Source organism: Rhinatrema bivittatum, chromosome 7, assembly GCF_901001135.1.
Source record: "Rhinatrema bivittatum chromosome 7, aRhiBiv1.1, whole genome shotgun sequence".
NCBI classification, from domain to species: domain Eukaryota; kingdom Metazoa; phylum Chordata; class Amphibia; order Gymnophiona; family Rhinatrematidae; genus Rhinatrema; species Rhinatrema bivittatum.
This window is the reverse complement of record NC_042621.1, coordinates 204,701,709-204,728,132: the sequence shown is the minus strand read 5'-3', so window position 1 is coordinate 204,728,132 and position 26,424 is coordinate 204,701,709. Positions and strand designations below refer to the sequence as shown.

The following is a 26,424-nucleotide window of genomic DNA, read 5'->3' as shown; positions in this document are numbered from 1 at the left end:
GGTGCTGCTTTGCAGATGTCTGAGAGGTTCCCCTTTGAGGAAAGCAATGAAAAAGGCCTTCTCTCTAACTTGGTGAGCCTTAGCCAAGTCGTGATTTGTAGGCCCACAACTTTATGGCAGTGCTGAATGCAGATCCGTATCCAGTTGGACAAGGTATGCTTGGTGACTGCTAAGCCCAAGATCATCAGATCTGTAGTAATCTGGCAATGTGGCCGATTCTTTTCTTGTAGTAATCTAAGGCTTTTTTGCAATCCAAAGTATGAAGGGTATTCTCCCCTTCATGCACATGTGATCTTGAAAAGAGGGTAGGTAATATGATGATTGATTGCTATGGAAAGCCTAGACAACTTTTGGGAAAAACTTTGGGTGAGTGCAAAACACCATCCTGTTGTATGTATGGCAGATAATGAATCAGTGCTTGGAGTTCATTGACTCTTCTGACTGATGTTACTGCCACCAGTACTGTCAAGAATTTAAGTGAAGCCAATTCTAATGGTTCAAAAGGCAGCTTCATTAATTGAAAGGACAACATTCAGATCCCATGGAACTGGGGATTTCTGTAACAGATGTTTAACATGCCATAGGGATTTTATAACCCTTAACACCAATAAATGAGTTGAGATGGGTTTGTTTTCAACTAACATGTTAAGCCTCTTTGGCACTGAGATATGCTCGTACAGAGGATATAGCGAGGCCTGATACAGAAAGGAAGAGAAAATAAGCAGTAATGTTTAGGCTCACAAGAAAATGGGTCCAAGGCATTCTGTTGACACCACATGGAAATTTTAAGTGGATGTGTGCAAATGCCACTTCTGCTGCATAAGTGGGAGGATTTTAAAAGACACGCGTACCGATGCCATTACCAGTTTTACCAGTTTGTTCCCAGTTCACACCCAAGTAAGGAATAAGACTTCCAGACCCCTAAGTTTAATAACCTCCCTTCTCCTCCGTTAGCCCTGACCCTGAAAATACCGCTGATCTGTCTCTCTGCCTTTATTTATTACTTGCACTCATCCATAGCATAAGTAAATATACATGGCAGGGGACCCCAACATGCGCCTGTGCAGGTAAGTATTTATGCACAGATTTCAGTGTGAAATCCAGGAATGCCCATATCCCGCCCAGACCATGTCCACACTCTGCCCCTTTTTTGGAACTTTTCATTTGTGCGCAAATGGAGCATATGCAGGTGGCATTTAAAATCTGCTCAGCATACACTGGCCCAACTTGTGCACATATCTCCCAGTTTTGGCACACACTGAGCTTTTAAAATTTACCTTTAGGAGTTTAAAAAGTTGAATGGTATTTTCTCCTTTTTTTTTTTTATGGCAGGGGAAGGTCCTCTGTGTTGGTTTGAGCACATTACAACCCCCCTCCCCCCCCCAAAAAAAAAAAATTGTGGAGGACTAGAGATTCTAGATCCACCTCTTTATTATTTATCAGTTCGATTGAATAGAATTAGAAGTTGGTTCGATCAAAACCCAGTTCCAGCCTGGCTAGAAATGGAACCACTACTAATCCACAAAAAATGGGGGTAATCAAATCAAATCACACTGCACAACCCACATCCAATACTTTCTTGTATTCACTTTATTTTGATTTTATGTTGTCATTAACCTCTTTCAAAAAAATGCCAAAAAATGGTCACTGATTTGACAATCCACTTCAAACCAAAACATTTTTGCACCAAATTTGCCATTGCTGAATGGGAGTCTCAGGATCTAAAGCTAAGTAACATTCAGAGAAAATAATATTGCAAAAGTGCTGTCTCAATGGCTTTCGAGTTCTAAATGATAAATTGGTGAACTGTTCCTTTTCTTTGAACTTTTCACATTTTTTTAATTCTAGATATATAAAAAAAAGTTTTTTTGATAAAAATAATAAAAAGGTATATAGGGTGGTGGTGGTGTTCATGATTAAAAATAATAAGGAACACCGGAATGGTGCCCTGAAATTTTATGAAACATCACCTTACGCTCTTTAAAAATATTTTGGTGCAAAAATGTTTTGGTGAGAAAAGTTGGTTTAAAGTGGATAGTCAAATCAGTGACCATTTTTTGGCATTTTTTGAAAGAGGTTAATGACAACATGAAATCAAAATAAAGTGAATACAAGAAAGTATTGGATGTGGGTTGTGCAGTGTGGCTAGAAATGGAGACATGTCAAACTGAGGGCTATAATATATCTGCAATGCTAGACCTTCCTTCTGAGTCTTGTGTTATATCTAATCTGGGTAGGAATAACCCTATTATTTCCCAATATTAGCAGATTTGGAAATGGCCAATAACTAGCAAGGGATATTGAGGTACTTTCCCTCCTTTCCCTACTGAAGGAGCATTCCCATGTCACTGGATATGGAGAGTTGGTACCATAGGGGCCTTAGATATCTGGATTAGATTTGGCAGGGCAGCAACTTTCACTCTTTTCATTTATTGTAGGAAAAATTTGCTATCCTTGCTCACACTCATTTGTACCTAAGCAGGGATATTTAGACACCACAGGAATACAACTGTTTTCAGAAAGAGAAATGGTCTTAAAAAAGAATTACAAAACATCATAAAACTAGTTCTCAGCTTTATTACTATCTTCAAGATGGTGTACAAACACTTGAGACCAATGCTGCTCTTATTGATAAGTGGAACCAAGATTTAGGTGTTCAACTCAATGGTACGGACTGGGGCAACATTTGGAGCCATACTCAAGTTATCCATCTGTAACAAAAATAGAGAACTTGTGTTTAGATTACTTCACAGAGCCTACCGGTATCCATTATATTTTACTAAGTTTAATATTTCTAGTCCACTGTGTTGGAGGGGGTGTGGTAGCATTGGGACTTATATTCATATATTGTGGGAATGTGAGATTGTATAAGATTTTTGGGAGTTGTGGGTAAGGGTATTTCTGCTATTGTAGGTACTCCTTTGGATCTTACTTCTCCATTATGTTTGATGGGATGTTAGGAGTCTCAAGATTTGCTAAGGGTTACTAAGAGGTTGATTTCCCATCTTCTCCATGCACTGGGGTAGATCTTTAAAAACTACACGATCACGTACTTTTGTTCGCGCACCAGGCGTGAACAAAAGTACGCTGGATTTTATAAGATACGCGCATAGTCGGCGCGCGCAAGGGGGTGCACATTTGTGCAACCTGCGCGCCGAGACCAGCGCGGCCTGCCTGTTCCCTCCGAGGCCACTCCGATTTCAGAGCGGCCTCGGACGGAACTTTTCTTCGCCCTCCCCCCACCTTCCCCTCCCTAACCCACCCCCCCGGCCCTATCTAACCCCCCCCCCCCTACCTTTGTCGGCAAAGTTCCGCCTGCTTTCAGCAGGCGGAACTTTGCGCGCGTCGGCCGGCAGCCCCGCTCCGTCCTCCGGTCCCGGGGGCTGGTCTGGAGGCCTCGACCATGCCCTCGGGCCGGCACCACGCCCCCCCAGGCCCGCCCCCGAAACGCCACAGCACGCCCCCGAAACGACGGGAACGCCCCGGACACGCCCCCTCCCTCCCCTTTTCGAAAGCCCTGGGACTTACGCGCGTCCTGGGGCAATAGGTGCGCGCGGGCCTTTTAAAATCCGCCCCACTGAGAATTACAATAACATTCCAGACTCACTGGAGGAAGGTAGTTTTTGACATTGCTATTATGGTAAAAATAGCATTCGCTTTGAAAGAGAACACAAAGGGATACGATTCGATTTAGGAAAGCTATAGGAAATGGAGGGCATTTTTCTTTGATTGTATTCAAGTTTACAGTTGCAGATTTTTTCTCTTGGTTATGATATTCATTTCAATGTGTTTTTTCCCTCAGACCTTTGCAGCTATTACAGAACGCAGCGGCAAGATCACTCACAAACAGCAAAAGATCTGATCATATCTCACCGATCCTCAAAAACCTACGCTGGCTACCTATACCGTTCAGAATACAAAATAAAGCCCTAACTGTTATTCACAAAGTTCTCTACAATGATAAGATTGACTGGCTGAACACATCCCTTCATTTTTACATCCCCCAAAGAAACCTCCGTTCCACTAACACCGGACTCCTTCCAATTCCTTCACCAAAATGACACACCTGACCACAATACAAGAACGAGCTCTATCTGTGGCAGGACCCTCACGTTGGAACAACTTACCTACACAACTAAGACTGGATCCCATGACTCAATCCTTCAAAGAAACCTCAAAACATGGCTCTTTCAAAAAGCCTTTCCTCCAACCACCTAAGGTCCATCCACCACTTGTACTAAGAAGAGCTTCCTTCCCCCTGCTGATCATCCAGTAATCCACCATACCTACTACCCCCAACAATGCCTCCTGCAGCATAGTATGCTTCACGAATTCCAGATTACTATTGACACAAATTGATCATCATAAGTTCACCTTGACTAAGCTTCCCCTAGATTCCCTTGATTCTCTATTAATATGAATATATTCATAGTAATTACCATTCTTAAAGCTACTTTGATGTCATTAGTTGTCTCTTGTTCTATTCTAACTTATTCTAAGTCAGACTGTAAGAAACAATGTTGCCCCTTTCATCCTAAGTTATATTGTAAGAAATAATATGAAGTTACATTGTCTTCTTAGAACCTCAGTTGTACTATAAACAGATGTGATATTTCAGATTGAATGTTGGTATATAAAAACAAACAAATAAATAACTTAGCTGGTCCCATTGACAATGCAGACCCTACTGCAGGTGACAGATATGGAGTTGGGTTAATGGAATTACAGTTCATGAATGGCCACTGCAGTATGACCTAGAACAACAAGTATTGCGCTGGCTGTCGAGCACCATGAGGTCAGTAGCTCGTGAAAAAGCAATCTCATGGTGCTCACTCTTAATAGGAGAAAAGCTTTCTCTTGCAATGAATCTATCCATGCTCCAATGAACCTTAGTTTCTGGACTGGCACTAGGTTTGACTTCTTTAAATTCATTACAAAGTCCAAATTTTGCAGAAGCTGAAATGTCTTTTGCAGTGAGAGTAACACTTCCTCTCAGGTGTGGGATGTGCCTAGCCAATCATCCAGGTATGGGAAGACTGACTCCCTGCTGCTGTAGATGTGCAGCTACTACTGTGAAACATTTGATGAAAGCTCTTACAGCAGCAATAGACTGAAATAGAGTACTTTGTATTGACAACAGGAAGAATCTATCTTGAAGCAAAGGTAGTGCCAGTGGGTGGGATAGATGGATATGCGAGCATATGCATCTTTCAGATCGAGAGTGCACATCCAATCCCCCTTCTGGATGTAGAGAATCATGCTGAGGGAATTCATTTTGAATATCTGAGTAGATACATCTTTAGTTTTTTCAAAACTAGAATAGATCTCAATTCCCCCCCCCCCCCCCACCCCTTGATTCTGCTCAACAGTTTCTCTGAAGGTAAAGTTTACATTTTTGCATGCATTCATTCAGATATTGTATCATATAAAATTGGTTAACAGAAATACAAGCAGTTATTGCACTCTGAAAACCTTTTTCCAAAATTGTCAAGAAGCCTGGGATCTTTCTCTGGTGGTGAATTTGAATAAATTGTTTTCTTTGCTTTAAATGCAAATTCTACAATTATGGACTGAGGAGGTAATTGGACCACTCTAAAACTAGGTGATTTTTGCACTCTATACATCAGATCCAATTTCCCTGCCGTTGGAATATAGGTTTTCCCACATTCTCATCTGTAATCAATTAAGAATGTTGTCAACTGGAAGAGATGTTGGTTCTGATGGCAACTCATTCCAGCTATCCAAACTAATGATACCGTCAGGCTTCATCAGCAAACACAAGCATTATAATGAAAAGCATGTTGTAGCTAAGTACAGTAAATACTATTAGGTGGTTTATTGGAACATGAACATAAAATAAAGTTTTATCATCTAATTTATCATCATTCTAATTTTCATTCATATTTCATAATGTCAAAACATTCAGATTCGATTGACGGTGCTTCAATGAGAGTTAAAAGCTAGACAGAAAAAACGCATGGAGTGTGACTAAGTCCTGCTCCAAATCAGTCATTTGTGGAAATTAAAGTTCATACAGGTCCTGTTTTCATTTTCTAGCCTATTGCACCACAGAGTCCCAAGTGTGCCTAGTCCTCTTGAGAACAATGAGAGGGCCACCGTTTGTCAGGAGCTGATGATGAATTGCACAAGATTTCCACAATTGTAGAACTTATATTTCAATGTTAAGGCAACCCGCTTAAGAAAAAAAAAAATACAAGTTGTATTAAAGGGACTTTCAAAAAAAGTACCATTTATGAAAAATTTAATGTGGATTATCTAATTTTAAATTTTGCAATTAATACTAGTACAAGGTATTTTCAGATTGCCACGAGATTATACAGCATATGTCTCACATGCCATGCCCACAGATAATGCACAAATTTGGAGATTAGAATAAGCAATGAATGTTTCTCTCAAGAAAACTATTTTATTCTAAAAACTATTCTAGATGCAAAAGACTCTGTATCACCAGTAAAATGTGTATGACACATTTTCTCTTTTTGTTACCTAATTTTATTACAATTAAAAAAGAATAACACCTTACAAACCCTGCCCCTTCCCCACCCAAAAGAAAATAGGATGGAGATTTTGTTTTTCTGCTAGGCTATAAAGAAAGAAAGACGTTAGCCACTGCATTTAAGTTAGAAACTGCTGGTCAAATATATATATAAATCCACTTACCAAATTTATTTCCTTTAATCCAAATTTTAAAAAGGTGCAGTTATCATTACTTACTTCTGGTTAGAAAATAAAACCTTGTATTTAATATCTTAAAACAATCCATGAAATTCAAACTCAATGTTATCAAAAAAGTATCATCTATTAAATGTAGCCCAAGCTGAAGACCAACAGAAATGTGCAAGTTAAAACTATAACAAAGGACAATGATAAATAGTGAAATTATATGGACAGTGATGGGAAAAAAATAGTTAACATCAAGTATATTCTTATAAATATATATAATGTTTTTTTTATGGGATAAATGGAAGGATTTGAAAAGAAAGCTAATTGGAACAGGTTACAAAGATATGCAAAAAAAAATCTGAAATGCAGTTACAGAAAATTTTTTATTAGGAATTTAAGTTTGCCAAATATACAGCTTTTAGAAATATCTAAATATCAATGTTATATTACAAAAGTTGGTATATAGCATATTAGTTTATTCTATAAAATAATGATTACAAGTTATACATTAATACCCCTGCAGTCTGGCAAGAGGAAAAAAAAATCAAAATCAAATCAAAAAATAATCACTGTCCAAACAAATATTTTTAAAAAGGGCATAATTTATACACAAAATCAAAATAAAAAGATTAAATACATTCATTTATCAAGTACAATAAATCTGCAGTTACTATAATAGCCAGTTAACAATGAAGCTTTAGGTGCAGTTTCAAATTATTTCATACAGCTTCCAGTACATCTCCCAAATTATTAAAGTGCTTGTGAATACTCTGAGTCCAATATTCAGGTGCAACGTACATGACAACTGGAGAACCTCTCTTCATTAAAGAATTGTTCATGCTTACATAAGAAATGATTTGATTCCAGCCCCAATTATTACATTCTTCAAAAAATGATTCAACAATGCAAAGTTAAATGTACTTTAGCCATAGTTGATTACAGAATTGCATTTCACACTTTATAAAAAGAATTTGAACTATTTTATTTTTGACACAGGTGTGTGGAATACTATGGCAGTTTTACTTACATGTACTATCTAAGCCATTAAGGCCCTCTTTACAGTAATCCATGTCATTCTTGCTGTAAAGTGAAGTCTTGCATCAAGCAATATTCATTAGAGAAAGCTATAACAAACATGGTAAATAAAGCTAGCCCAATGGGACAAACAGGACTGAGATGTACCAAACTCATGAGTGAAACTAGCTACTGCTTGCCAAAGTGTGACACTGAGGCTTAATCTTGGAAGAGATTTTCCTGAAGACACCATGGCCAGCAAGAGCTGCCTGGGTATGCCACCTGGTAAAAGCTGGAAGAAGGAAGGGTGAAAGTATATCAAACCAAATCAACTAAGTAAAACAGACTTTTACAAAAGCAAACTTTGACCATCAAAATCTGAAATATATTCAAATATATGCACTTTTAAAAAGCCTGCAGCATAGGGCTGGCTTGATGTTTCAGCACTGTTGATGGTAGGCAAGTGGTCTGAGTACAACACCCCAAGAATTCCTGTTCCTCAGGCTGACTGGTGTGAGAGGTGATATAGAAATCATTTACTTGGGGGAGAGATGGTTAAGGGAGATGAAAGCAACATGTTAAAAATGACACTTTTTGAATGTGCCCAGGAAAACGTTGTCTGGTTGCAGTGTAAGTTCACTTAAAATTTGTGCCAATAAAGATCAGACAAGTTACATCTGCTACCTTTTTACAGATTAACTTAAATAATTTGTAACCCACTTTCAAGAATTATACTCCTTGCATCAGGTTAATTCAAAATAGTGGATATCTATAAGTTAATTTGGCACCAACCTGATGAAGGGAGTATAACCCTTGAAAGCTAGTCACAAACATATTCAGTCCAATAAAAATATTGGACACAGTTTGTTGACCTTTATTTTACTGTATCCTAAACCTTAAGGAGCTGCTGCTGAATCTGTCTTTTGTATCAGCTTGCAAAGTGATTGGGAAAGGCATTATTTTATTTATTTATTTAGATTTATATTCCACTTTTCGCACTTTTTTCAGCACTTCAAAGTGGATTATATTCAGGTACTGTAGGCCTTCCCCTATCCCCAGAGGGCTTACAAACCAAGGCCTGGATTTTCTAATGTCGCACAGCTTTCTGAATCATGCGGTAATGGGGGGCGGGCCTGCGAAAGCTGGCAGCAATCGCACCACCGCGGTGTTAATGCTGCTGGCTTTCGCACACAATAGCACCATCGTGAAAGGTGGTGCTATTGGGCGCACTACTGGCGGTGATAACAGGTCTTACTTTATCGCCGCCAGTGAAGTCCCTTTTCGCATGTGATATCGATAGAAAGTGACCCCCTAAGTTTGTACCTGAGGCAATGGAAGGTAAAGTGACTTGCCCAAGGTCACAAGGAGCGACAGCGGGACTCAAACCCTGATCTCCTGGTTCGTAGCCCACTGCTCTAACCACTAGGGCTGGTCCTCCACTCCAATAGTTTTAATAGGGAAAAATGGCTAGAACTGAAAATACTTCTACAGTGCAAGCATCTGACTCATCCTTCCACCTTACCACAAAGTATAAAGGAGGGACAGGTCCCATGTAAATACTGATTGTAAAAGCAAATTCTGGATGGAAAAACTCAAGTTACTAGCACATAATTTGTTAGGACCTGAAATCTCTTTGGTACTCCACTGCTTCTGTAATTCATAGTCTTCATCTAATGGCCTTATTCACTTTGAATTTTCTCCTATTTTGTGTCTATTGCAAAAGTACTTTGATGTCTAATACATCAAAGTTTATTCCCATGGGCAGAGATTGTAAGAAAACAATCAAGTTCCTGTAAAATTGGACTTTTAAATAAATATCTTTTCCCTTGGAACTAAGGAGTGCTGGCTACACATTTCTCTCTCATTAATTCCTTTCTTTTCTAATACAATAATGGATTATATTTAAAAACTAAATCCAATAAATTGTGACAGCAAATAGCATATATTACTGAAGTAATTTGGCAATTTTAAGTTTAATTGCATAAACATGGTTTTAAACTCAACTTGTCCATTTTAAAAGCCATAAATTAAACAAAATGCATTATTGGATATTTCACAATCAGTAATGGATCGTCACGTTAAAAACAGTACATTCCTCTGTGTTAAAACAAAGCTGCTTACCTGTAACAGGTGTTCTCCAAGGACAGCAAAATAAGTAGTTACAGAATTGGGTGATGTCATTAACACAGACATACAGAGCATTTCTTGAATGGTAAGAAACATTCTAAAAAGCTTTTCCAGCCATGTGCAGGACTTCCTGGTCAGCCATGTATGCATAGGGGTCCCTTCAATTATACGATAGCTTTAACAACTCAACTCCAACGGGGATGAGGGTACATCTGCGTGGATACTTATCCTGTTGTCCTTAGAGAACACTTGTTACTGGGTAAGCAAGTTTACCTTATCAGAGGACAAGCAGGATAAAAATTCCACACAACTGGGAAACCGTTGGTAAAGGAAACAAACTCATTGCCAACAAGAGAATGAAAGATTATATCCTTTTCTTTCGGTTTGGAAGACAACCAAATGGGTCCTAAGGGAGATGGCATTTAGCTCTAGCCCTCAAAAAAACAAAACAAAACAAAAAAAACCAATCCTGGAGGACTCATTGACCAAACCTACTATTGCATCAGGAGTTAGTGTCTAAACAATAATAGGATATAAATGTGTGGACTGAACACCATGTCACAGCTTTTCAAATCTCCTTGATGGAGGGCAGTCTTAGATGGGCCACTGCCAATGTCATGGCTCTAAAATTATGAGCTTAGGTATGGTCTTCCTATAATCTAATTAGAGATGGTACTTTTGGTGACAGTAATTCCAAGGTCTATTTGGACCTTCAAAAGGCTTTGTGACTCCAGGAAGAAGACAACACATGACCTGGAGAAAAATGTTGATAACTATTGGCTGCACAGTGGAAATCCAACACCATATTGGGCAGGAACTTGAGACACTTGCATAGCACCATCTTGCTGAGATGAAACCTCATGTAAATTGCATAATAGCTAGAAGTCCTAGCAGAAACTCTAATGTTCATGTAGCCGGGGTTCTAGGAGGCCAGATTTCAGTCAATGGTCACACTGGCATTGCTGGCTATTTAGATTATAGAGCTTTGGGGTTAGGCATGGGAAAAGTAGATGCTGGTGGGACTCACTCCCATACTATCCAGGGGAGTAACAGGAATTAGATCTACTTTACAGATCTGCTAAGTACTTGTGATCTGGATTGGCCACTGTCGGAGACAGGATGCTGGACTCGATGGGCCTTGGTCTGACCGAGCATGGCAATTCTTATGTTCTAATGATCCTATATGCTCTTCCAAGGAGGAAGAAACCACACTATGGGCTTGATTTTCAAAAGCATTAAAACTGGAATTAAAAACATGGAAATGCACTTTACCTGTATAAGTGGGCTTTTGAAAATTGCTATAATATATGCCATTGAACTGTCAATAGGTTTTACCCACATGGCTTTTAAACATTGCTACAATAGTATGTTACATTTAAAAATGCAACTCCTTGGAAAATTCACCTGTTAATTAGATAGGGAGAAATCCTGTAAGTGGACATACTATGTGACTGGCAGCTGAGATTTAGCCTTAGTGTGGAAAGAGTAATTGGACAGACTTGATAAGCTAGATAGTCTATCATCTACTATATTACTATGATAAGTAAATGGTTTATGTTAAAAGCTTGTAATCTATGAACATTGTTAAAACAATGGAATATAAATGTATTAAATAAGTCACTAGGACCTGAAACTCACACAATAACCAAATTCTTTGAATTATTTGACTGTTTTTGTGTTCACCACCTCCTCTGGAAAGGCATTCCAGGCATCCACCACCCTTTTCAGGAAATATTTCTTCACGGAACTTTCAAGAAGGCTCCTTACACAGTAAAAATGTTGCTTTGTTAATATATAAGGATTGGGGGTAACCTGCACGGAGCAGCAGTTACTACTGTAAGAAACTTGCTGGGCAGACTGGTTGGACCATTTGGTGTTTTTCTGCCGCCAATATTATGGTAAAAATATTACCTTCCAGGTCAGGTATTTTAACATACAAAAATTAAGATGTTCAAAGAGGCCTTTCATCAGCTAGACAAGCACCAAGCTAAACTCCCATGATAATAGCAGAAGGCTTGATGGGAGGGCACAACTAACAAATCCCCCGCAAATGTCACTAGAAGCTGCATAAAAATGGTGTTTCCTTCCATTGCAGGTGGTAACTGCCAGTTACACTGAAGTAAATCCAATATAGTTCGTTTTGAGGTCAGACTCTGAAATATGTAGAAAGTATGTTTGTTCTCTGCTTTGGATGTTTTACACAAAGGCAGAATATAAACTTGGTAGAGTAGCCATCTAGTGGTTAACACAGCATACTGAAAACCAGGGAAGGCAGGGGTCAAATCCCACTTCTCCCTGTTGCTCCTTATGACCTTGGGCAAGTCACATCACCTTCCATAGTCTCAGGTACAGAATACACTTAAGGATCTATTTACTAAGCTGCACTATCTTCCCCAAAAGGACATGCCATGTGATAGGGATAAAGGGGCGCCTAAAGCTGGCTGGTAAAATTTTAGATACATTATATTGCTGGCACCGCACACATGTGTGCTGCAGCCAATACCACACCACCACCAGGATTATTGTAAGTGGATGAAAGGTCTTCGGGGAGCAGAGGGAAAGGTGCCTGAAAGGAGCTAGGAGGGGGCAGTGGCTGAATTTTTTTTTTTTTAAATAAGGAGAAGGGCGAAGAGCTCCTTTACAAATACTTCATTAAAAAAACAAACCACTCATCATGTAAGTAAGTTGGCAAATTAAAAATGTAAGTTGGCAAATTAAAAATGAGTTGACTGGGTAGGAGGTCTGGGTGAGCTGAGGAGTTCAGGCTGAAGAACCAGGAAGGACTCAAGGACTTGGAAAAAGACTGAACAAACTGGTAGACTAATTGGTAAACAGGTTAATTTCACTGCCGCACACGTGTTTTAAAATCATCCTACTGCCGGATCCAATATGGCCGCCGAGGGAGAGGTCGGAGTTTTTTGAGCTCCTCGACTGAACTCTATTGCTTATCGAAATAATGCCCCACACGAAAAGAAAGGGGAAGGTGAGAGCGGATGCCTCCGTACCCCCCCACACCAACCTCTTCTCAACTTCGCATCGAGGGGTTCTTTGCGCCGACATTTGTTTCAAGCCCCGGGTTGGAGTCCGCTGAGAGCATGAGCGCGGGACACGCTCTGTCTCTCCTGGACGAAATATCTTTGTCCCCGAGGGGACTAGAGACTCCTCTGCCTCCAAACTTGGATGCAACCCCGATCGAAGTCGCTTCCTCACAGAGCCTGAATACCGGAGGGGGAGCGATTGTGGAGGATCAGTCGAGTGGCTGCACTGAGGCCGAATTGCCTGCAACTGCTAAGGTCAGATCGGGGGGGGGGAGAAAACCTCCCGAGTATGGCTGTAGACATCGAGCCGGGACCTAGCAGTAATGTCAGCTTGCAGCGGAGCAGAGAGACGCTGACAGACGAATCCAACAGGATTGCAGAGGTCTGCCAGCAAGGAATGGTGAGTCAGGCTTTAACTGTGCAGAGACTTGTCCGGCCAAAAGTAACTACGTTTGACTCTATTTGGTCTGCAATTGTAATGTTAGAAAAAAACATTTCTACACTTGTGGTGGCTGTGAATTCTTCCCAAAATATAATCATGGAGCTTGAATCGCAAAAGAAAGATCAGGAGAAAAAAATACAGGAAATTACAAAAGAGGTCTCAACAGTTAAAGATATTCAGGTTAAAATGATCCAAACGGAAGATATGGTTGCAAGGAAAATTGAAAACCTGGAAAATAAAACAAGGTATCTCAATCTCAGAGTTCTGAACTTTCCATGTGTTAAAATTCTATCACCTCAAGAACAGTTCAAAAAATATATAATTGAGATTTTGCAGATTCCCCAAGAAGTATTGCCACCGATTTCGAATATATATTTTGCAACATCACCGAGGAAAAAACCACCACAACAACATCAAATATCATTGGATCAACCTCTTGGAGATGATTTAACCCAGTTCCTAGAAACATCATTGGAGGAGCAAGTAGATTTTTATGGGACACTCCTAGTAACTTTCAGATTTGCCTCAGATAGAGATAATATTTTAAAAATGTTTCTCCGCAACCGCGAGAAGATGTATTTGGGGCAGAAGGTCTGGATTTATCCAGACCTTACAAAAGAAACACAGAAACGCAGAAAAGATTTTCTAAATTTGAGTCAGGCAGTTAGGAATTTGGGGGGTCAAATGATTATTCGAATTCCTTGTAAGTGTCATTTGAGATTAGGAGAAAATAAATATATACTCTTTGATCCGGCCCAATTAAAACAACTGCTGGACAGTCACACAGTACCAGCCTGAAAAATCCATTCTCTAGTATTATAAGTATGAAACAAATTATCCCTCTTTTCTTTCTTAGAAAATTATATAGCATGTTTGTCCTAATGATAAATATTGGATCTCCCAATTTCTTTATGCTATTGTTATTAAGGGGAGTATTAATATTTCCTAAATTAGTTTCTATATATATATCATATGCTGTAAAAAAAAATCTTTTTTTCTTCTTTTTTTTTTGCCTATGGTAATTGTGAATGAGACAGCTTGATATTGTATTTGTGTGAAATATAAATCCCTATGTTTGTAACATTAATGAAAAAAAAAAAATTCAGAAAAAAAAATAATCATCCTACTTTACTTTTGCGTGTAAAATACATGAATGTATATTTTTAAAATAGGTAGGATATACATGGTTTCAATGCATTATATGTATTTGCATGTAAGCATACATACATGCATAAATCATACGTGTGGCTTCTAAAATACTATGTTAAACTATGCATAGCCATATACAGGTGTATATGCCGATGTACGCATTTATTTGAAAGTTATCCTCCCAGTGTATACTTTCATTCCAAAAGAAAATACTTAAAGTGGAATTCTCACATTCTTGTCTGTATTTCCTGCAGGCCCTAATGGAAATGACCTGCTACTAGCTTCTTAAAAGGTACTCAAGTATCTGAGGAAATCTAGTAAAGGTTCCCTGGGCTCTCCCTCAACTGCTGAAGGGAATGGCCTTAGCCATTTTTTGCACAAAAGAGAGCACCTGTTTCTTGACTGTGATGGAAAGGGGCTGAAGAGAGGCCTGCTGAGTACTCCTCTTTGGAACCAGACTCTTCAGAGCTATTGGCAGATCTCAGGACCTCTCAGATTCAGATTCTGAATTACCATGTGAGCTGAAATCTGAGATAGCGCCAATCTTATAGCCATGCCATAGAGGGGACCCTGTGATGACTGGTGGGGCTTCACTGTTTGATTTTTGTTCAGTGAAAATGGTGTCCACTGGTAGTGCTTGGAACTGAGAGACAGATGATGGCACCATGCCACTAGGTGCCAAGTTGGAGGTCTCTAGGAATAGTTCTATCAGTACCTTTTTTGTGTTGTGTTAAGGTGCTCCGAACTGGCAGTTCAACTCACTTAGGATACTGAGAGACAGCCTCAAGGATCCTGCTGTCTAACTCCTCCTCAAAAAGAGAGAATATATGTTGTTCTATGTAACTAGAGGGGATATTACCAATGGTTCTGATATTGACCATCACAGACAATTGTGGTTTAGCCCCTTCCTGGGCTTGGAAGAGTAGACAGCAGCCACTTATTTCCTTAGTCTCAGTCTGGAATACCATTGGAAACTGATGTCAGTACTTCGATGCCTTTGCTTAATTCTCCTTGATCCTGAACTCGATATTGAGGCACCATTCCCCGACATCAAGAGGGAGAAGTATTAAAACCGCCTGCTCTTATGCCTCTTCCTGGATCCTGACTCCAAAAAAGACTGATGCTCCCTTGATGTTGAAGAACCAGTAGCAGTCAGTATCGCTCCTGGATCCTTTGGTATAGATGCCTTCAGTGCCAATATTGGTCTTTGACCTACCTGCAAAGATGTCCAAAAGTGAAAGTCTTTGATGCTTAATTACCTTGGGTGACATCTCTTTACAACTAGAAACACTGTGATCCAAGCCCAAGCTGTGCACGTAAATGTAATGAAGATCCATGAGACACATTTTGTGAATATAGTATGGGCTCATTTTAAAGATGCTGGCTTTCTTCTGTTCCATGGTTGGGAAAACATATGTAGCATAATCAAACGTGAAAATGTTGGGGGGAAAAAAAGGCTGACTGATGCTGCTTAAAGCCTTGTAAACTAAAAGAATGCTGGGGCCAAAAGTATTAATGAAAAAACAATGAAAGGGAAAAAAAATTCTTACCAAGTGCCAAAAAGCCTAGCTAAGATGATAATGGGGACTAAGTTAGAAAAAATAAACAGAGAAGACCAAAAAAACAAGAAAAAGATGAAAGATGCTACTGTGTCACAAAGTGCCAGAGGTGTTCAGCAGACAAAAATAGGCTGAAAAGACCCCTGCATGGGCACAAACGAGTGGGAAGTCTTGTGCATGCCTACAAAAGCTCTCTAGGCATTTTCTTAGCTTTTGAGAAATGCTCTATATGTTGGTGCTGTCAATGACAATACCCAATTGCATAGCATTTTTTATCGTGCTTGTTCTCGGAAAACAAGAAAGACTTCAAGGTTTTTATTATTATGCACCACTATATCAATAGATCTTATCCTACTGCATCACTATGCTCTGTACTGCACTATTTATGTACTGAAATTATCTTATGCTATGTACTGGAATTTACTATTTCCCATACACTGTATCCATAAAAGACCCAACCTATTGCAACACACTTTGTTGAAAAAGCGTGCTATAAATGATAATGAAGATGATGAGTAACAGTTTACATTACCACCTGTAGAGATGTGCAGGACAAAGATTTTTGTTTCAGCTCATCTGGGTGGGTGTTTTCATTTCTTTCATGGCTTTTCCTTTGGGAAGTATACACAACTTCCATGCATGCTAGTATGTACTGCACACACAAACTTCAGAAAAAGAATGCATATACAAATTTTCAATATTTTTGGACACTGATTTGCTTTGTTCCATTTGGAACAAAGTAAAAATAGACTTTCATTCTGAAAAACACATTTGTTTCAAAACAAATGCACATCCCTAATTACCTAAACCTTTGCAACAACTGTTCCCATGTTCAAAAATATTTAGTTATTCTACATTTTCTCTCTTGGGAAAAATATTTAACATGTTTAATCCCAAGTTTTATACCTCCCTATGATAAAAATGTGAACATTTTATGCTTAGTGCTTATTATATTCAAATATTTTTTAAAGCCAGTTACTGATAAAGTTGTAATCAAGAACAGTGCTTGAATTTCTAGCCAATAATGTTAGATATTCATATCAGAACTTGTGGTTCACTTAAAAAAAAGCAAAAACCGACCCAACAAAATGCATTTATTTTTTTAACACCACAACTGTGTCTTCCTGCTCATGTGCCTCTGCTGTAAATCTGCTTTCCAATAAGCTCTTGAAAATCGAGCACAGATGACAGGGCAACTGGATTGCTAGACAAGCAGCTCTTTGTTAAAGAGACATTGCCAACTCACCAAAAAAAAAAAAATATATATATATATATATATATATATATATATATCCCATTATGCACAATGGAAAAAGCTTGTTTTATAAAATACCTCCAAGTGTAGACAGAGGATATGGAAAACCACATCCTATTATGTACTCGTATTTCATCACCTGGAAGATTAAATGACTATTCATTGTCAGTTAGCAATCCTTGATCTTGCTTGATACACAAAATTGTCAGATGAAATGCCACCTTTTTCCTCCACTCCCATTACTGGCATGTATTGATATAGATGGCACTAATGCAATTTGTTGTAATTACAAAATGTCATACCTGAATAACCCACATATACTGGAACTTATTTTATATCTCATTGAAAACTTTTTGCATAAACCAGACAAGGTTATATAGGTGTTGAAATTGGCTGCACAGTAGATATTATGTATTTATCTACATGACTGAGACAAGTTTTTCCTTAATACTGTGTATATGATGTTGAAAATCCTGGGAGAAGAGTTGCAATAAAGTAAACTACAGCCAGGAATTCTCACTACCTTTAACAGCTTTAAAGATCATACTATGACATATCCATGGAGCTTTCTTTGTTATGAAATCCAATTAGCAGAGGACAATAAGGAGGGGATGCCGTTTTACTGGCTTCATAGAAATCTTAGATGACAAAATACTGATTACAGTCAACAAGACTTAAAGGTAAATGACTTCTCCCATTTTGTAAGTATGGGAGAAAAATAATACCGCTAATCTAACAGATTTGATTCAATAAAGATTTTTTTCCAAATGCACAATGTGGAAGAAACCTCCTATAGTTTACTACAACAGACTATGTAAAGATGTAAAAGAGGCAGATCATATATATTCCATATTAAAAGCCTCTAATATCATTAAACTTTTAAAATCTAGAAGGTATAAAGCATCTTTAAGTGCTGCACACAATTTAAATTATCTGTAAAACCAACATGTAATAACATATGGCATGGAATTTTGCTAATAATCTGTGATATTTGAAAAGATGAACAAGTACCTATACCAGATCCACTATGTACATTTAATGCAATGCTATCTTTCTGTGTAACTTCAATGGCACCTCTTGCAAATATTTCCAGTCTGGGGCTTCCCTACTGATTTTACTATTAACATCTTACATGGATCCCATCACTGCATTTTACATTAGAAATAAAGTGCTACAATGCCCTTAAAGCCTCAAGTCCGCACATGGTTAAGCACTCTTGCACTAACTGAAACCTATTGCCAGGCCAGACCAAACCTTAAAGAATGCTATCATAACTAAAATGAAGGAAAAAATGCCTTAATGAAGAGCTTTAACAATTCAACTTTAGCAAGAGTAACATTTAATTAAGAGAAAAGCCATTTGTTTGGATCCCAAGTGATTTCAAAGGGTAAGCTTTAAAAATATAAATAAACCAATTCCATCTATGGTTAAATGTAATAATCCAATAAAATCAGGGTAAATATAACAAATTCCTTACAAGATTCGATACAATACTTAAAAGAAAAATCACTAATGAAATGATTATATAAGCACTGATTCTCAAACTGAGGGTCTGGAGCCCAAAGTGATTCCCTGAAGACTTTCAGGTGGATTCCATGATAATGTCCTTTTAGAGATATTCAACAAGGACAGTGAAGAGTAAAAAGCACAGTAGCAACAAATCAGTTTTCGAACTGTTGTAAACATACAGCACCATAATTACTTCCCTAGTGCTCAGAGAGATTATTTGGATTTTTTTTTTTTTGGAGGCTGCAGTTTTCTCTGCTCCTTTGAGTTTCTAGCTTGAGCAGAACCAAGGTTGGGATCTGGCATTCACAACTAGGATTCTTCCCCTATCTGAGATCCCCTCCCAACTTACTTTAGTCCAGTTGTTGCAGTGACAGTTCTCAGCTGGGGATCCCTGCAATCATGCGCATTATATCTGGCTACTAAGTGTCATCACTGCACAATGACTGGGACTCTCCCCCTCCCTTTCCCACCCTACCCCAGGGACTGTGAGGGTCACCTCCACAGAATCCCCAGACAACCTAGGGAGCAGGAGACCCAAGCCAGGAATCAAACCCTAGTCACTCTACAGGCCAGGTTGGCCCATTTATTTAGATTTTGAAAATCTTTAATTTGGTGGGAACTGTGATTTTGTGATAACTTGAACATGAGCCCTGAATGGAAAGGTTTGGGAACCATTATGGTAAACCATTTTCTTTTCTTATTGTGACATTCTTTATTCTTTAAAAGCCCTAAACATAATGCTGATAGATTTTTAAGGATCATAGTGTTAAAAGTTAGCTGAATATGGTATAAATTTAAAAATAATACTTATAGCACTGTCAGAACTAAGACTCAAAAATATTTCAGAAAACCATTTTTATCCTATAAGATCAGACAGACGTTTTACGAGAACTGGCAGGAAACCTGGAACATAATGGGCATTATAATTTTGAAATATTTTCTCCCAATACATACAACTTAATGCAGTGTAATTTAATTTACAAACCTTTACAAAATATTTTCAAAAACTGAAATTAGTCCAAATTCCTATCTAGAATTCCATTTCAAAAGCATGAAATGTAATATTTTTAAATACTTTTATTTTAAAAAATATTTGAAGAAAGACTGGAAGAAGAAAAAAAAAAGTGTCACTGGCAAGAAAATGCCCTTCCCTTAATCTGTACAACCTCCTCCCTTATATCTCAGCAATATCTGCAAGGAGACATAGAAAAACGAGCACTTTCCAGGCAGCATACAGCCTAAGCCCAAAACAGGAAGACATCAGTTAGATTTAATAGTAGCACTACAGGCAGCTTAACTGATCGCACTTTGATCCTTCCTGATTGCTGGGATTCCAATTCTTTTTTATTCTTATATTATATGCCAGAAGGATACAGCTATCATAAGGAGTAAAAAGAGAAAGTCACTCAAGCAATTAGTTCTTTTAATTTAAATATTTCCCGAATCTGTTTTGATGGGTTCTTTATATTGTGCATCTTGGCCATTGAAAGTACACAGAGAAGTATTTTCTGGATAGTCAAATACATTTAACCTATCTTTGCATATAAAGTACTATGAAAAGTCACCTAAATGCTGTAGGGCTATTCTTGTTCCATTTGTCATACCCAGCAAGTAGACTGTCAAGACTTTTACTGGCAGGAGCAAGATGCAGCATATGTAGGCACTAGATACAAATATTTATAAATATTTTTTATGCAAATGCCCTGGGTGCTCCCTAGGCTCCCATTGCTTTTTCTTTTAAAGACAAAAAAGGCCCAGTGTAAGAAGTGCAAATCTTTTTTTGATAAGATTCAAGTTAATTATCCTACACTGGTTATCCTTATAGCCAGATCTGTTTATAGCCCTTTGAGGACTGGAGTGGGACAATCATAAGCATTCCTGGTATCCAGTTCTTCTGCAACACCTGATATATCACTAGCCAGCAGCATTAGAAATAGCATGATCAAATTAAGACGTACAACATAAAACAGGGAAGGTCACTTGTTTAAAAACGGCAAGCTTTAGCAGATTTATTCCACAAAAAAAAATTTTTTTTCATGCTGGCATAATCATCAAATCCAGACTCCAAAAAAAAAACATTTTCCACATGTTGGGATTTTTCCAGTTATTCTTGTTTCCTTGAAATCAGCTCAGATGTGATTTTTTTTAAGCAGCAAGGGACAATACTAATGTAGCCTGTCCTAAGTACACCAAAGAGAACTGCCACGTTTAGTGGTATTGTGACAAATGGAAGCAAACCTGATCCTCACTGTGCAGAAAGCTATTAGCACTCAGTACTGCAGCTAAGAGCAAAACCACCAGTAAGGGCAATGGTCATCACCACACATCCTTTAAATGTAAATATGGCTCATGACCAGAAAGGGTAAAATTCCTCTCTCTTATGATGGAGAAGCAACAAAAAGTCAATTCAGTCTAAGAAGGTAAGTCTTCATATTGCCAGAGATCCTCTTATTTCCATAATAGGGCACTTCATACCTCATTTATATACTAGAGTTAAAACACCATTTTTTTTAAATGAAAAAATAGATAATTTTAGTGACTTTCCCATTTTTAATACACTAATGGGTCTCATATTTCTCAAATGTCACTCAGTAAGAAAGATGTCACCTATTTCAGGATGAAATTTACATTTCTCACAGGCTCACATTTTATTATTTTGAGTGATCAGAAAGTGAATCACGAAATCAAGACTATAAAAACACAAAATACCAGAATGGGTATTTTTGAAGAGTACTGATTGCATTCGGAATGTTCCTACTCGCTTCCAAAGAAAAGGCAAAAGGGACCCTGAGGAGTGCATAAAAACTTCAAGTTTTAAAAACATTTTTACTTTTCTGTTTAAAAACAAAACAAAACAAAACATACATCTAGTGCACTAGGGAAGAACCTTTTCTGGGCATCACACTTCTGCCAGCGTGAGCATCAACCCTCCTACCCTGCAGCCATATGAAGTTTCAAGATTTTTTTTTTTAATTATTATTAGGAAGTAAACATGGAGGATTTTATAGTGTTGCTTAGAACTCATCTTTTTCTTTCAAGAGCAAAAGGGATCCTTTTTGTGAAATAACCACACTTTTCAAAAACATGCATTTTGGTATTCCTCTGTTACCCATCTCTACCTTACTGACCCTTGTGGTGTCCCACATACAGATGTTAATAGCTTCAGAGGTATAATGGTTCTTGAGGGGCTTGTCCGAGTATGAAATTGATTCTTTATTGGTATTTGCCCGACTCTGGCTGAGTTTCGCTGCCTCAGGGGCTACTGTACCAATGGTTGCTTGTATTAACTCACATAGCAATATGAGAACTTCACAACATATCAATTGGAAATGCTTAGCAGTTAGAGTGCAGTTGGTGTATTTTTAAAAAGGAATACCACTGCTGGTACGGTGTGTTTTTTCTTTGTCACGTAGTTGGAGGAAAAGACCGATCACCACCGTTTGTCCTGCTTTCCAGCATTATTGATCGGCTTCCGATTTGTTTCTTGGGTCCTATAAAATTGATTCTACAGGTGCCATTGCTGATGTCGTCTTACATTCTAACCAACCAAATGTTTTATCAAACTAAGCTCTTGCATTCTCTTTTCCTGCATTACTTCGAGCACTGTCTTTTACAAATTCCTAATGAGTTAATTTACCCTTTAGTTTTCCTGAGTAAGATTATAAAAAGTTAAACCCTTCTACCAATAGTACAAAGGCAGACATAATAAAGTAGGATCACAATACAAACCCAGTTGAGTAGCATTATAAGTATAGAAACCCTTTTATATTTTGTTGCTCTTCATTATTCAGGAGAAAACTGCAGAAAAGTCAATAATCTAAAATACTTTGTAGTACAGTAATCAAATGTTTCAACCCATATATATATCCTTCATCCTTTGTGTTGCTAGGGAACACATGAGCAAAATCTATCATGCGTACTTCCACTTCTGCATTCTCCTTTAGCTCTGGGGATATACTGCAGAACACGGTTTCCAGTTGGGGTAAAATGTTTCCATTTAGATGCTCTTGGGAAACACAGGTAGTGTTTTTCCATAATTTACCTTGCTGCAGGTTTTCTGCTTTCTGTGAAACCTGGCTGTGGTGCCTCTTAGAGCAGGCTGCTGCGTGAAATCCATACATTTTAGACATGTTTTTGCCTACCGAGGCCTCCGTTTTTCCATTCTCTGTAGGGCTTATGACATGAATGTTGTTGTTGCGCTCCGGCACTTCTCCATCTGGCAGCTGTCCTTTGGGTGCAACTCTTTTGCCCATCAAGGCTCCGTCATTCAACCTTCCAGTCTGCAGAGAAGAACCTTCGTAAACAAACAGCAACGAGCTTGCATAAAAATGAAGCTTGTCCTGGCTCTCAAACCACTGCAGAATTTTCAGAATTTTCTGAATGCTTGCAGCAACAGCATCTTTCCTCAAACAGCATCCATTATGAAAAAAACCGGAAACACCTGCAAAAAAGTATTCAATACAACAATTTACTTATATATTAAAAAAAAAATTATATTCTGCCTCATTCAGATTACAATAAAACAATAAAAATCAAAACAAAAGCATGCAAGATGTAATAAAATCGGGACAAAACAACAAGTCCAACATCTTTCTTACAGACCAAGAAATTGTACTCAAATATCTCATATATATAACCTTACATGACACATTCATTCATCATATTAAGAAAAAGCCTGTCTAAATATGTCCCCTAATGTATTTATTTATTTATACTTTTTTATGCCGACATTCATGAAATAATCGTATCATATCAGTTTACATAGAACAGGGGTATGATAACAATAGCATGTACAAGTTATAGGTTGGTCAGTTGCCCTGAAGTTAGAGGGACAGTCTTAAATTTATTAATAACTTTTTTATTCCACTCTGTCCAGCAAAAAGAAAAATGCACCCATCAATGTAATTTTAGGAGGCTCTAATGTCCCTTATTCCTCTCACATATCTCAAAATGTGCTTCAGAATAGCCTTTAAATTTGACATCCTAGTGCAAACAAGAAATAACACTGATCATTAGCACAGTGCCCTAACATCACCGCCTCAGTTTGGGTAAAAAAGGAGTAACATACAGTTAACTAGTACACTTAACAAGTCTCAGTATCTGCTGTGAGACATGCAACCTTCTTTTTTGCAGACTCTGGCAAAGTAATTGCTTCTATAGCTTGTTCATTAAAACTGGTGTCTATTTTTCTGCATTTCAGGATTTTGGACAGCCTGTGCATCTTTCTGCAACATAGGATGGAAGGAGCTCTGTGCTGCTATTCAGTTAAACTAAAGCTTCCCAGATGCCTTGGGTTCAGTATCTACTACTGTGCATCGATTGTGTTTTGCTGGTCATTATGACCACTGGTGTAGCTGACAAAGTACAAGAGCAATGCCCTTTGAAATGCTCAAGAGCATGAGTCCTGCTTCAGTTCCAAGAATTCTTTTCCATTACATCAATGGGTGAAATGCAACACAAACATCACAAATTAGTCGAGTGTGAATACAGTATCAAAGTACCACATCACTGGCAGTCAGTGGAGATAAAACAAGCCATGCAGTCCTGATTTCTTCTTTTTTTTCAGTCTTTCGAATGGAAAGAAAGTTGTAGAACTAAGGGACATAAAAAGCTCAAAGGAGGCAGGCTCCAGAGCAAAATCAGGACATATTTTTTTCATGGAAAGGGTGGTGGAAGCATGGAATGCCCTCCCAGAAAAGTTAATGAAGACAAGAATGGTAATTGAATTCAAAAGTGCGTGGGTTAAACACAGAGAATCCCTAATGGCTAAAAGATGGAAATGAAGAACTTGCACATGCAGCAATTACTACCCTTATCAGAAGGCATGGAATAACGTACAGGGAGCAGCAATTACTAAACTTAATAGAAGGCAAGGGATCACCCATAAGAAGCAGCAGTTTCTGCCCAAAGCAACGTCCTGGGCAGACTAGGTAGACCACTTGAGTCTCCTTCTATAGTCATTTACTAAGTTACTATTTCAACACACTATGAGGTAGATTTTAAAAACATACGCGCGTGCGTACTTTTGTTCGCGCACCAACGCGAACAAAAGTGCACTGGATTTTATAAGATACGCGCGTAGACGCGCGTATCTTATAAAATCCGGGGTCGGCACACGCAAGGGGTTGCACATTTGTGCAACTTGCGCGCGCCGAGCCCTGCGCGCGCTGCCCGTTCCCTCCGAGGCCGCTCCGAAATCGGAGCGGCCTCGGAGGGAACTTTTTTTCTAACACCCCCTTCCCTTACCTGACCCACCCCCCCCCCCCGGCCCTATCTAGACCCCCCCCCCTACCTTTATCGGAGAAGTTACTACTGCCTCCAGGCAGTAAGTTACTACTGCCTCCAGGCAGTAGTAACTTACGCGCGCTGGCGCAGCAGGCCCCGACACAGGCCGCTGTGTCGGGGCCTGCCCCGATCTCTAATCGCGCCCCCTGGCCACGCCCCCGACCGCCCCTTTTTGCAAGCCCCGGGAATTACGCACGTCCTGGGGCTTGCGCGCTCCGCCAAGCCTATGCAAAATAGGCTCGGCGAGCGGAGGGGGGGGTTTGGGGTAGGTTTTCGGGGGGTATGTGTCTATCCCTTTGAAAATCTACCGCTATAGGAGGTTATAATCCTAAAAAGCAGCAGCCCATGACCATCAGAATGATTTTGTGTGGCATTACAGGCCTACTATCTTTTCCAGTTTAGAAACAGAGAAATGAAAGCAGAAAAAATTGTATGGCTCATCTAGTCTGCCCATCCATCCAATTTATCTAGCCCTACAATCCCTCAGAGATCCCCTGTATTTATCCCATACTTTCTTGAATTCAGATACCATTTTTTTTCTCCACTACTTCTACTGGGAGGCCATTCCATAAAACCTCTACCCTTTCAGTAAAGAAATATTTCCTATTTCACCCTCATCCTACGACTTCTCGTTCTAGAGCCTCCTTTCCTTTTTGAACGAAGCGATCAAGGGAGGAAGATGAAAGAGGGCAGGAGTAATCTTAGAAAATATTTAATTCAACTCTACATTCCCTTATGCTCAATGAAACCTAAAGCACTGAGGAGAAAACAGTACACCCCACAACACAAAGTGCTGAACACATTCGATTCTGGTATCCAATAAACAGCCTTAGAAAATGTTAGAGTAAACACTGAGATGTGTGAATATTTCATGATGCTTCATTTCTCTGGTACAGAAATTTGCACATAATGTTATCCAAATTACTGTCTTAAGTAAGCCAGACTACAAATAGAGTCAGCTTGTGACCAAAGGCCCTAACCAATGGAAGAGCAGCTTTAAAAATGCTTAATGACATCACAATGTGCTCAGACCCCCTTGAGATTTAAAAACGTGGCTATTTAAGAAAGCTTTCGAGGGTATGGAATAACCAATTTATTGTTGCATGGATTTTCTTTCCAAATTTGAAATATGAGGCATGCCTTTTCCTTTATTATTTTAGTTTATAAGTTTTTGTTTCATGCTATAATATTGATTTTATTTTGATAGTTTGTTTTATATAAAATTCTATTGTACTGTTGATTTTATATTATCGATTTTATTTTCTATTTATTGTAAACCGTCGTGATTAAATACGGATTAACGGTATATAAAAGCTTTAAATAAATAAAATAAACTGAACTGGCTCATTGTCCATAGGAAAC

The 26,424-nt window shown here is 38.6% G+C and overlaps 1 protein-coding gene across 2 annotated transcripts in view; it reads right to left on the bottom strand.

The window, feature by feature from the left end:
- Positions 1–2,557: 2,557 nt before the first annotated feature.
- IPMK (inositol polyphosphate multikinase) overlaps positions 2,558–26,424 on the bottom strand; it is a 214,293-nt gene continuing 190,426 nt past the window's right edge. Inside the window, exons 6-7 of one of the 2 annotated variants that reach the window (XM_029609777.1) lie at positions 22,820–23,218; positions 2,558–2,711 (exon numbers count right to left, since the gene is read on the bottom strand). In XM_029609777.1, coding sequence (XP_029465637.1) covers positions 2,704–2,711; positions 22,820–23,218 — 407 coding nt within the window. In that variant the 3' untranslated portion in view covers positions 2,558–2,703. Of the gene's footprint in view, positions 2,712–7,048; positions 7,991–22,819; positions 23,219–26,424 lie in introns of those variants that run through there. The other variant, XM_029609776.1, reaches the window with a different exon arrangement.